The sequence below is a fragment of the Anolis carolinensis genome, chromosome 4 (genome assembly GCF_035594765.1).
Source record: "Anolis carolinensis isolate JA03-04 chromosome 4, rAnoCar3.1.pri, whole genome shotgun sequence".
Lineage (NCBI taxonomy): Eukaryota > Metazoa > Chordata > Lepidosauria > Squamata > Dactyloidae > Anolis > Anolis carolinensis.
The window spans coordinates 145,684,111-145,696,549 of record NC_085844.1 but is presented as its reverse complement, the minus strand read 5'-3'; the positions used below and the strand labels follow the sequence as shown (position 1 = coordinate 145,696,549).

Genomic DNA, 12,439 nt, shown 5'->3' with positions numbered 1-12,439 from the left:
AAACTGTAAGTAGAAGCTATAGTGAAATTTATCTCACTGCAGATAACATTTCATGATTTTAAAAACTACTATTGTCTTCTCAAAAATACCCCCAAAGCCTATTATCAGTATAGCTAGAATCGCTTTTTCAAGCATTTCAACAGCTTGAGAATATTCCTGATGTATAAATTGTTTCCAGACCCCAATGCTTAAAGTAATTATGTGTCTATATTCCAACTGATTATATGCTGGCAAAGGTTCCTTCCAACATATAGAGGGAAACTGCTTTTTTGACCTGGAGGCTTGGGGACATGGTTCTAAAAGCCACACAGCGGAAAGTTATTGAGGGCACTATTTGCTTGCAAGATCTCACATATTTAATAAAAAGTTTAAATCCTGTAAATTTACAGAAGACCTGCTCAATTGGGTGAATAATCCCATTCAAGCTGCAACTGAGGATCTTGCCAATTGGGGTAGGGAACTCTCACTCTCAGAAACCAACCTCAGTGTGTGTGTGTGTGTGTGTCAGGAACGACCTGAGAAACTGCAATTCTCTCACACCAGAAGGAAACCTCAGTATAGAAACAGCAATGAATGACATAATTGCTGGCTAATTCACATATATTTTTGTACATGCGAAGAATCTCTCTAAGCCTGGGCATTTCATGTCTGAAAAGGTCTGTACAATCCTGCCTCGCTGCAAAAGCCTGTTTTTTTTATTGGTTCAACTCTTGGGATTTAAAGAATAGCACAACAAACCAAGAGTTTGACAGGGGAAAGCTCAATGTTTATTTGTCATGCTGCTGTTAAAGGGCAAGACTGGGAACTCTAGCAGAGGAATGCACTGGCTAACCATTTCATTTCAAAACACAGTGTTTCTGTTAGTTGGCCAGTGATCCAGCCCTTAATCAGCTAGGGCCAACCTTTGCTGGACTCTCCTGGTTGCAAAGCAAGACAGATCAATATTATTTAGATCTACACTCAGAGGTGAGACTCACTGAGAACAATGGAACTAAGGCTCCTTCCATACAGCTGAATAAAATCCCACATTTTATGCTTTGAACTGGAATATATGGCAGTGTGGACTCAGATAACTCAGTTCAAAGCAGATATTGTGGGATTTTCTGCCTTGATATTCTGGGTTATATGGCTGTGTGGAAGGGCCCTTATTTTCAGTCAGGAAAAAAGCCTAAAGTGAGCCAAGTTAGCAGGCTGGTACAGATCAAGTCTTTTTCCATCCCCATGCAGTCATGCCAGCCACATGACCTTGGAGGTGTCTACGGACAACGCTGGCTCTTTGGCTCAGAAATGGAGATGAGCACCAACCCCCAGAGTTTGTCACGACTGGACTTAATGTTAGGGGAAACCTTTACCTTTTACTAGAGATAATAGTCAACTGCAGTGTCACAGGACTAAAAGATGGATTTCCAATATTAATCAATCTAATGACAATGATTCCATTAAACTACTCTGCCTTGAGTTGAAAGACTGAGGAATGGAATGAATGTACAAAAGGAAGATACAAAAGCAAACTCTGCACAAAAGAAGACTAGCTTAAAATACTTTCCATGACATCCTACTTATCCCTATATAGGAAAATATACAGGCAATTCAGAGTTTGAAAATATACAGGCGATCTAGGGTTTGAAAATATTGAAGTTATTTACATATGCCGCCCTCGTTTCTACAGCTTGAAGGTAAAATTGTGAGGTTCTGTATTGAAAGAACTCAAAAGGTGTCATTCCAGGTAAAGCTTTACTGCAATTTTGCTGAAAGTATAAACTTGACCCTTCAACTAGAAGATTTATTTTTCATGTGATTATCTATGTGGGGCTTGATTTGCTTTGAGAAATACAGTAGTCTTGCTTATTATGTGAGCTCATAGAATGTTGTTTCATTTGTACACCAAAAGTTTTGAAAATCATAAAATTGTTCTAAAGGAACTAGCGATATCTAGAGGTGTTCTCTCTAGGTCTCTAGCACCAGAAAATGACCATATAATTGTGCCAAAGGCCTAGAGAGAACACTCCTCTAGGCATTTTCTAGGTCCTTCAGAGCGATTCAGCCATATTCTTTAGCAAGAAACCCAAAACATTTTTCATTTCAGGGAAAAAAGTTCCAGATTATGTAAGGATCATATTATGTGAAGTGTCCTAGAATAGATCCCTTGCTTAATATGTGGGCCTACTGTACCAGCTAGATGGGAATAGAGCAAAGGTGTATTCAAACAAGGCAGAAATGTTCTCTTTTGAATAAAAACTTTCCATCCTAAAATCCACTACGAATATTTGCCCCTAAACATATTGCAGTAACATCCTGGGGAGGAAAGAAAGGCTGTACTGGATTTGAGAGGAAGGCAACTTCCTATTATCCTGAGCCAGATTCCCTCACTGTCTCCCTTGGCTACTAGTTTTAAAAGGAAAATATGCTTGGAATGAATAATCACAGTGCAACATATTATTTGAATTGAAGGACCGATTTTTTGCCATCCTTCCCAGCTCTCAGCACAGCAACCAGGTGCTTCAGTTCACACAAGCCAAATGTGACATTTGACCAAACACAACACAAGTAAATATTCCTTACCAAGTAAGCAGAGAGTGTGCATCCCGTTTCTTCGGTTTTTCACAATCTTGTCAAAAAAGCTCTCAGGTTTCCATGTATCTGTCCAGAAAACTATAGACACTGTTTCTCCAAAATTGTAGAGCTGTCATACGTTTATTAGGAGGGTGGGAAAGGAGAGATACAAAAAGAAAAAGAGAAAAGCAGAAATCAAAATCAGATTGTAGTTATTAAAAGAATATAAAATCTGGTTATAAACCAGGCACTAATGTGGGATTTCTATAAGGACAACAATATATTCCCTCATGAGCAGATGATTTTTTTTAATTCATAGTTTCCTTGACATTTCCTGAATACACCAGAATAATTTTTCTGGCCTTCTATTTGCCAATTTGTACTCTTTTCTCATTCCAGGTATTTTAGAACCATAATCATACATCTTTCTTTACCATAGAAGAAAGAGGGCTGCTATTTGTTTTCTGTCATTCAAGCAAAAATGCATGTTTGGAAAATTATGGAAAAGTCTTGAGTCTGAAGAACGGGTAGCACAGAGGTTTCTGCTCTCAGGCTTGTGGTGCAAAGACAGGTTTGAAAGCATGCTTGTTAATGTCATCTCTGAAGCTTTGCCGAGGGATGACCATGTCTGCTACCACTTGCATACATTTACCTAGAAGGAATTTACATTATGAGAAGCAGCATAGTGTAATGGTTTGAATGTTGGACTGGGACTCTGGAGACTCATTCTGCCATGGGAGCCCACTGGGCAACCTTGTGGAAATCACCCTTTCTCAGCCTCAGAGGAAGGCAAAAGCAACCCCTCTCTGAATGAAACCTGTCAAGAAAACCCTGTGATAAGTTCACCTTAGAGTCCTAGTAAGTTGGAAACAATTTGAAGGTACACAGCAACAAAACTGACATTAAAACCAGTAAAGATTACTTCCAAGAAATAGTGTAGGATTATACTGTTTCTTGCACCCAGAGAGTAAAACTTTTTGAGAAAACAGCAACATTGCCTCATTCAACATTTCCATGATAGATAATATCAAAACTTATGACTGACACACATCAGGCTCATATCATATGTCACAAAAGTAATCTACAGTTATATATGCTGATGGTCAATGGAGACAACCCTGCTGATGGCTCTTGGTTTTTTGAGTTGCTTGTTTAGTCTTTTTCAGGATGCCCTGTTTTTCAAGAACATGTGCATAAAGTCACTGGAAGGAACAGCTTACTGAACTATCCTTTAAACTATTATAAGATTGGAGCTAGCACTCTTCTTATCCTCAGGAATGCTTTGCACATCAGAGGGTTTGTCACAGGGATACATATGAGAGGCAATCACAGCTGACTACAGCTTCCCACTAAATGGACTTATGTCATGCATATACTTTGCTGTAATGTGTTTGCTTCATACATTGCCTTGGATCCAAAGGATGGAAAGCAGAAGGAAGGAATTGCGATACTGTGAAGTTATATTGCAGCTGTGTGAAAAAGATGAATATGAAAAAGTGCACCTTCTATAGGGGGAAGCTGAAGGAACATTGAGTCATGCTGGCAGATCTCTGAGGAACACTCATAGAACAGGAAGGATTTCTGATGCTCACTTGCTTAAGAACAGCAGAAATTAAATGACTTCCTCCACAAACCAAAATTATGCTGCTGAAATGAAGAAAATAAACAGCGGTGGGCTTCTGTATGGGAGAACTATGGAATTATTTCAGTTCTGGGCCAGAATTCTCAGTCATATAGGATAGCAAAACTAAGGGTTGTGTGAGCATTTTCTGCCAGCATTCTGCAAAGAGGTGTCTAGTAAATCATTGCATGATCAGTTTTCCCAGCTTGTGGGACTATCGCTGTCTGGTGCAATCCACAAACCTATAGAAAGATCTTGTGCGAAGTTGCGCATTAGAATGTTGATAAGGAGAATATCTCTACATCTGAGTAGAATTCAATGACATTATAATGTTGGTTTAGGAATTGTGGAAGTTGAAGTCCAAAACAACTGGAGGGCCAAAGTTTGCCCATGCCTGGTCTAGAATATTAGTACTCAAAGGGATCTTGATGCATCTTAGAGAGACTGAATCAAGTTGGTAACGTGATCTATTCATGCATGAAATGTGGTTGTGGGACCAGGCATTTGGCCAGTAAGGCAGTGCAAAGATTTATAATGAAACAAGCAATGACAATCAGAATGGCCACCGTGTACTATTTTTGAATCGTGTGTTTTATATTTATATTAGGATGTTTTTAATGCTTTGTCTTAGTGTTAAATGTTGTATATGTTTTAATGGTTTTAATGATTTTAATTTATAGCTATATGTCTGTGTCTGGCTATTATGATTTTTATTATATGTATGCTGCCAATGAATTCTTGCCGGTAAACTGACTAGGATTTCTGGGAGTTGTAGGCCAAAGCACCTGGGGACCCACAGGTTGAGAACTACTGCTAGAAACTTTCAGCATCTCCATGTGGGGTTGGGGGGAAACCCCCAATTGAAACCATGGAGAGCTGCTGTCAGCATTGTAAACCACAAGGAGATGGCCATCTGTGTCACTGCAATAATAAAAAATGGAACAGCTGGCAGGAAACAATGTCACAACTAAAGAGTGTAAGACTTCTAGTATTGTTTTGATACTACTCTAGGCACATGCAATCTGTAGCTTGAAAGCTGACTACCTTAAATTCAACTACAGAGCATATGTACCTGGAATGGGATAGGAATTATGTCCCAAGTTTTACACTCCATTAGGAGTTGCTTGTGGTGCTAACTAGACATCTTGTTGCACAATGATGTTAGAAACACTTCTGGGGCCAAATCTGCCTGGCTACATATGAACCCTTCTGCATCATGCCAACATTTCTCCAATTTTTGTATATTTTCTACTTTATTCTAAAGTGCTAAATGCTCCCCTCATGTTTACTTACTGGCAGGATTGATGAAATACGTACATCATTTCTGATCTACACTTTTTTTTCCTTCAGTCTCAAGCTTCCATGGAACTTCACCCTCTCAGAAAACTTTTCTGAACGTGAATATGGTTACCAGGTCAAAAGAGTTTCTTTATACCATTGCACATCTTTGCACACAAGGTAGCTTCCGATGTTCAGGTCCCCTAGAACAGCATGGTCTCTTGTTGCTTCTTGGAATGTTACGCAAAGCCTCTATTTAAATAAACCACTTGGGTAAAGTAGAGAAAGAACAAGCAATACAGATTTCGCATTTCACAATCAAAAAAGCTCTGCCTGGAACTCAAGCAGAAGCAGAAAGTTACTGAAAATAGAGAGAAAGGTCAAGATACAATTTCTTAACCCTTCGATGCCCTGTGAAATCTTTGCCTTTCTTACCCCACCCTCACCACACAAATTTAGCCGATGCTTCAGATATAGGTCAAGTAAATGGGTAGTTTAAAAAGGGCAGGTATATACAATCCTACCCCAAACAGCTCATGATAAGCAAAGCTTGAATTTTTTAACAGGAAAACATACAGAAAACGTTGGGCAGGAAATATGGGAACAAATAGGGAGGGGAATCTGGAATGCTGCAAAAAACACAAATATGAAAGTCACTGTGAAAGTAAATTCAGATAAAACTCTTATCTGTTTGAGGCAAGTGGGAATATTGCAATTGGCCACCTTGATTAGCACTGAACAGCCTTGCAGCTTCAAAGCCTGGCTGTTTTCTGCCTGGGGGAATCCTTTATTAGGAGGTGTTAGCTGGCCCTGATTGTTTTCTATCTGGAATTCTCCTGTTTTCTGAGTGTTGTTCTTTATTTACTGTCCTGATTTTAGAGTTTTTAATACTATTAGTATTACCAAGAATTCCATTAACAAGAGTTCTTTCTCCCACCTGCAGATATATAAACCCCACTTGCCTAGTTTCCAACAGACCCCACAACCTCTGAGGATGCTTGCCATAGATGTGGGTGAAACGTCAGGAGAGAATGCTTCTAGAACATGGCCATACATCCGGGAATTCTCACAGAAACCCAATAATTATCTCAGTTAATAGAAAAACTCCACATCTTGCTGCAAGCCATGGAAAATAAATGTGTTGGGTTTCCAATGAAAATATCCATTTCACACCACTTGAGACTAGCAACAAGATAAAGTTGAAGTCCAAAACAATTTCCTGTTTCAGAAATCCATATAGATTTATAGACTTTTAGTGCATTCTGGGAATCATAGAATTGAGTTGGAAGAGACCGCATGGGCCATCCAGTCCAACCCCCTGCCAAGATGCAGGAAAATCACATTCAAGGCACCTGCAACAGATGGCCTCTGTTTAAAAGCCTCCAAAGAAGGAACCTCAACCACACTCTGAGACAGAGAGTTCCACTGCTGAACAGCTCTCACAGTTAGGAGGTTCTTCCTAATGTTCATGTGGAATCCCCCTTCATGTAGTTTGAAGCCATTGTTCCACGTCCTAGTCTGCAGGGCAGCAGAAAATAAGTTTGCTCCCTCCTCCCTACGACTTCCCCTCACGTATTTGTACATGGCTATCATGTCTCCTATCAGCCTTGTCTTCTGCAGGCTAAACATGCCCAGTTCTTTAAGCTGCTCCTCATAGGGCTTGTTCTCCAGACCCTTTATCATTTTAGTCGCCCTCCTCTGGACACTTTCCAGCTTGTCAACATCTCCCTTCAATTGCGGTGCCCAGAATTGGACACAGTATTCCAGGTGTGGTCTGACCAAGGCAGAATCGAGACACTAGACTCCTATATGATGTACATGATTAAATATGTAAACAAACATATTTTAATGAACAGGAAAGTATGTACCTTAACAAATATGCAAAAGGACAAGTAAAACACACAGACTTCTCTCTATATATGTGGGAAGTCTCATATTTCAGTATGGAACTGAGGTAAGACAACAAGAGTTAAGAAATGCACTAAAAACCAGACTGAGATTTTCATATCTCTAGCCATGTGAATGTGTCCAATGCTGTCTGAGAATCGGTCAACATAAAGATTTTTTGGTGGAACTCTCTTCACTGGAAATACACTGAACTTTGAGTGTTTTTCTCAAAAGGGATGTCTGACATTTCTACATGACTGGCTTTCCCAGAGACACAGCTGAAGCAGCGGGGGAGTCATGTTTTTATACATATAACATGCTGCAGCCACTTTAGTTTTTATTATGACAAAGAATAGAAAAAATCAAGAGTAGGTATCATTTCTTTTATACTGCACTGAAATAAAAGAGCAGAGAAAAATTTAAAAAGCATATTCACTGTCGTGTGGCAACTGCTTATCAGAAATCAAGAAACCAACCTCACAAAACTTAGATCTTTGTTTTTGCAACATCTTTTCCCAGAATGATTGACGCATCAGCTGTAATAGTGAGCAGCTATCTTTTCGAGCGTTTACCTGTTTATTTAAAGCATGCTTCACTTTCAAGAATCTCCAGAGCCAATTACAGTATCAATAAACTGGAAAAGAGGCAATTGTAAAACTGCAATCATTAACAAAATGAACAAGCAGCAAACAAAATTAGTGTAACATTAGCTGATGAAACCAATTAATTTAGTAAAATGTAGCGGAAGCAATTCAATTAAAAGCTCCAAGGAATGAAATCTCTGTAACCTAATAACACCTGAAATTGATCATACTAAGATAAGCACTCATTTTCTTTCTTTAAAATCAGTATGTAGCTTTCAAAGGTAGTCTTCAATACCTTATAGTACACCAGTCTAGCTTTAATGTTAACAGGACATGAATAGTCAGGCTATCTCTGTCCAAGAGCAGATGCAGTTTGTGTGCAATGTTTTTTTTGCTTCTTTTAGCATTTGGGCCCTAGAAAGTTGGTCTTTTTAGTGGAAATTCAACCCACCCAGAACTGGTTGGATACCACCTATTACCTACAGTCCACATCAATTAATTCACTCTCTAGCCTTTAAGTGCCCAACAGCATCAGAGCAGTACATCCATGCTTGCTGTTTAGGGTGATATTGATATGCTCCCCCAATTTTGCCAAGCATTTATCCCACTTATCATCTCAAGTATCTCCAGAAAAAGGCCTCCACAAATTTCAGCAGCCAGACAAAGATCATGCACGGTTCTTTCTCAGTTTGGACCATGTGCGTATATGCATGGGTTCTCATTGATGTCGCACTCTGCTCAAGAAATGGACTCAAAAACCACACAGACCCTATTGTAGACCTTTAAACCTAAATAGCCTTGAAATCACAATTGTTGCTTTCCCCGACAGAAGGAAACCACCAGATTCAGCTAGCTTTACGTATGTTTTTGAAAAAAACCATAAAGGTGTTTCCTGTTTTTCACTAGTGGAGTATGAGCCTGTGGCACCAAGATTATATCACAGAGAAGCAGAGAGAGACAGAGAGGAGGGACAGAGAAACACACTTTTACTTATTCATAAATTACGGGTGAGGAATCTACCTCCCTTCAGATGTTGTATCCATAGCATGGATTAAGAACTTTGTTATGGACAGATGTTAACATCAATTCCTATTCTCATTGTAAGGACTCATTAGACAGAGGAAGCAATCCCAAATTTTAAGGCGGTATTCATCTACACAGAAAGGAAATGTAAATACTAGTATGGTATAGATATGGTCATAAGACAGATGTTAAACTCATCTTTGATACATGACTCAGTACAGGTTGAGTATCCCTTATCCGGAAATTCAAAATGCTCCAAAATTGTCCACGTGGGTATCTGAGATAGTTACACCATTGCTTGTTTCATGCACAAAATTGTTTCATGCACAAAATTGTAAAAAATATTTTGATAAGGTCAATTGGTTGATCAACAAAATCATTTCACTTCATTAAAAAATATTGTGTATAAAATTGCCTTCAGGCTATTATGTACAATGTGTATCTGAAACATACATTTCATGTTTAGATTTGGATCCTATCTTCAGTATATCACATTAGGTAAAGGTTTTCCCCTGACATTAAGTCTAGTTGTGCCTGACTCTGGGGGTTGGTGCTCATCTCAATTTCTAAGCCAAAGAGCCAGCGTTGTCCGTATACACCTCCTAGGTTATGTGGCCGGCAGGACTGCATGGAGTGCTGTTACCTTCCCACCAGAGCTGTACCTATTGATCTACTCACATTTGCATGTTTTCGAATTGCTAGGTTGGAAGAAGCTGGGGCTAACAGTGGGAGCTCACACCGCTCCTCGGATTCAAACCACCAACCTTACTGTCAGCAAGTTCGGCAGCTCTGCCGTTTAACCTGCTGGATCACTTGGGGGGGGGGGTCCATATCACATTACAAATGTACAATATATTCCAAAATTCAAATCCCAAATGCATTTTGAAGAAGGGATACTCAACCTGTACTCTCTCCTTAACAGGCATAATCATTTATTTAAAAGAGCATGTTTCTACTCTCCTGCTCAGAAAATGATAACTATCTGAAAGTATTTGAAGGATACTTTTCATGCAGAAAGATAGAGCACACCCATTTTCTCCTCCAGATGCCAGAACCTAAAGCAACGGGTTTGAAGGATAACAAAAGGGTTTTTGACTAAACATTAGGAAGAATTTCCAAAGAGTAAGAGCTATTTGACAATGTAATAAATTGACTGGGAAAATGATAAGACTCCGCTTGGCTGGAGGTTTCTAAGAAGAGTCTTCAAGGTATGCATTACTTACATTGGCAAAGGGATGAATTAGATAATTTTTGCCTCTATATATATTGCACTATGCTTAGACTCATTGTTCTGATATGCTGTTTTATCCTGTTTTATGCTATTATATGGTTTTATTGTTTATATTGTTTATATTGGTTTTAATGTATGACTGTTTATTGTATGTGACATTGGGCTTGTTCCCCATGTGAGCCGCTCCGACTCCCCCTGGGGGAGATGGGAGCGGGATATAAAAAGAATGTATTATTATTATTATTATTATTATTATTATTATTATTATTATTATTATTTGGATGAAGGGACTATGGTCACAAAATAGCCTTTGGCAGCAACAGGGATACATCATACCCAACCTGTCTCCAAAATCTTTAATCAAACTAGGCATACAGCCCTGTGAGGATGGTCAAGCTGAGAGATAATGAGTAACTCAACTTTGCCTAGAGTATTATATCTCTGTTTGTCTTTATTTTATACATATTTAGTGTGTATGTGTGTTTTGTTTTTGTTCTTTATTTTTGTTATATACATAATTCAACCTTTATTCTATGTAGATTTGATTAAAATGTGTGTGTGTGTGTGTGTGTTTTTTTTTTTTTTTTTTTTTACAAACAAGGCTACTGAGATAATGGAAATGTGGGTCACACTGCCCAGACTCACTTCATCATTCTGTTTGCATACTTTGAGAAAAGCTAGAGAGCCGGAAAGAGAAGTGCATAACTTTTGCAACTATTTGTACAGCCTTGCAAGCCAGGTGTCCCTTCTATTCTTTAGAAAAATGGTTAAATAATAGAGCTGTGGCTTCGACAGAATGCCACCAAGCAAAAGATTTACCTGTAAGCCGCAGCAGCCGACAGCATTTAGGATAGAGGCATTGTGGATGACTTGGTAGGGAATCCCAAGCTTCACTGCCCGGAGAACAAGGTCACTGTGTGTAGTCGCCCTGGAATGAGCAGGGAAAGAGTTATGGGCAATAATGCCACACTAATTCATTAGAAAATACTAAGAATTACTGCTGTTCTTCTTCTTCCACAAGACAAGAAATAAGCTATACTTGTAGTTGCTGCTGTATATGTTCAGAGAGTGGAATTACACTTGGAATGGCCAAAGCCACTGCCAAATGTTGGTATGAACATCAGTCTTTTCCAGTTCAAACACTTGTAATCCTCCAAAGACTTTGAGTGGTCAGAAAGTATACTGGTATCTACCAACAGATTGCTGAAGTACTTTATGTACAGTGACAGGAAGTTCTGATCTGAGCTGGGAAAAGTTACTCTCTTTGTTGTAGGCTATTCTGCCTATGCAATTTGGAGAGCTGTAACTTTCCCATGTTCTGACCATAGGATGCCATCCTCCCCCAATTATATATCACTGATCTGTATGGGTGCATCTACACTGTAGAATCAAGGCAGTTTGACACCACTTTAACTGCCATGGGCTATGGCTCAATGCCATGGAACCATGGGAGTTGTGATTTTACAAAGTCTTCTTTATCGAAGACAGTTGGTCCCTTTCCAAGCTACATATCCCAGGATTGTATAGCATTGAGCCATGGCATTTACAAGTGGTGTGAAGCTGCATTTACAGCAGATGTTTGCCACAAGGATATAGATTTGCTGTTTCACTCTTATTTTGGAAGATTGTAGAAGAAATGGGTTCTAGTTAGCAGCAGCCAAGGTGTTAATAACAACAATACCTTGTGTAAGCATTATGGTGCATACATTGAGTTCACCCTCCTAAACATGGTCAGAGAAGAATGATGTAATTAATTTCATGTTAATATTAATCATCAATTGATGAATCGTTTTCTGCACAAAATGATGCCTAAATCAACATATTTTTTTGTGGTTAAAAACAGAACAAGCACAATTTTTTAAAGTCAATTTACAAAACAGCTTTAAAAATCTGATTCTACATGGAATAACACAGTTTTGGCCACCTGACAGAAGATTAACGATGATGACGCCAACCAGATCTCCCTTTGGAGACAGTTCCAAACTTTAGTCTAAATATTAGAGGGGGAAAAATCCTAACAGCTTAATCTAAGCTTCCATGGACTGAATTCTCCCTCTTCTGTTATAGGACAAGATGGAAGAGCACTTTAAGGGGGCTTGTGGATTTTGGCTACCCTATCCCCCTCAGTGAAGGTGAAGGAAAGAAGTGAGGAGCACATAGGAAAAGCTTTCCACAAATTAGTCGTGAGCATATAAAAATAATACTGGAGGTAACTAGAGAAAATTAAACATTTTACTTTTTTAAGCATATCTCTTCATGGAA

The 12,439-nt window shown here is 38.9% G+C and overlaps 1 protein-coding gene across 4 annotated transcripts in view; it reads right to left on the bottom strand.

The window, feature by feature from the left end:
• Window positions 1-12,439, bottom strand: part of dph5 (diphthamide biosynthesis 5) — a 44,511-nt gene that overhangs the window by 13,061 nt on the left and 19,011 nt on the right. For all 4 annotated transcript variants that reach the window (XM_062979527.1, XM_062979526.1, XM_003219987.3 and 1 more), the window contains exons 4-5: window positions 10,997-11,105; window positions 2,563-2,683 (exon numbers count right to left, since the gene is read on the bottom strand). In XM_062979527.1, coding sequence (XP_062835597.1) covers window positions 2,563-2,683; window positions 10,997-11,105 — 230 coding nt within the window. The remainder of the gene's footprint in view (window positions 1-2,562; window positions 2,684-10,996; window positions 11,106-12,439) is intronic.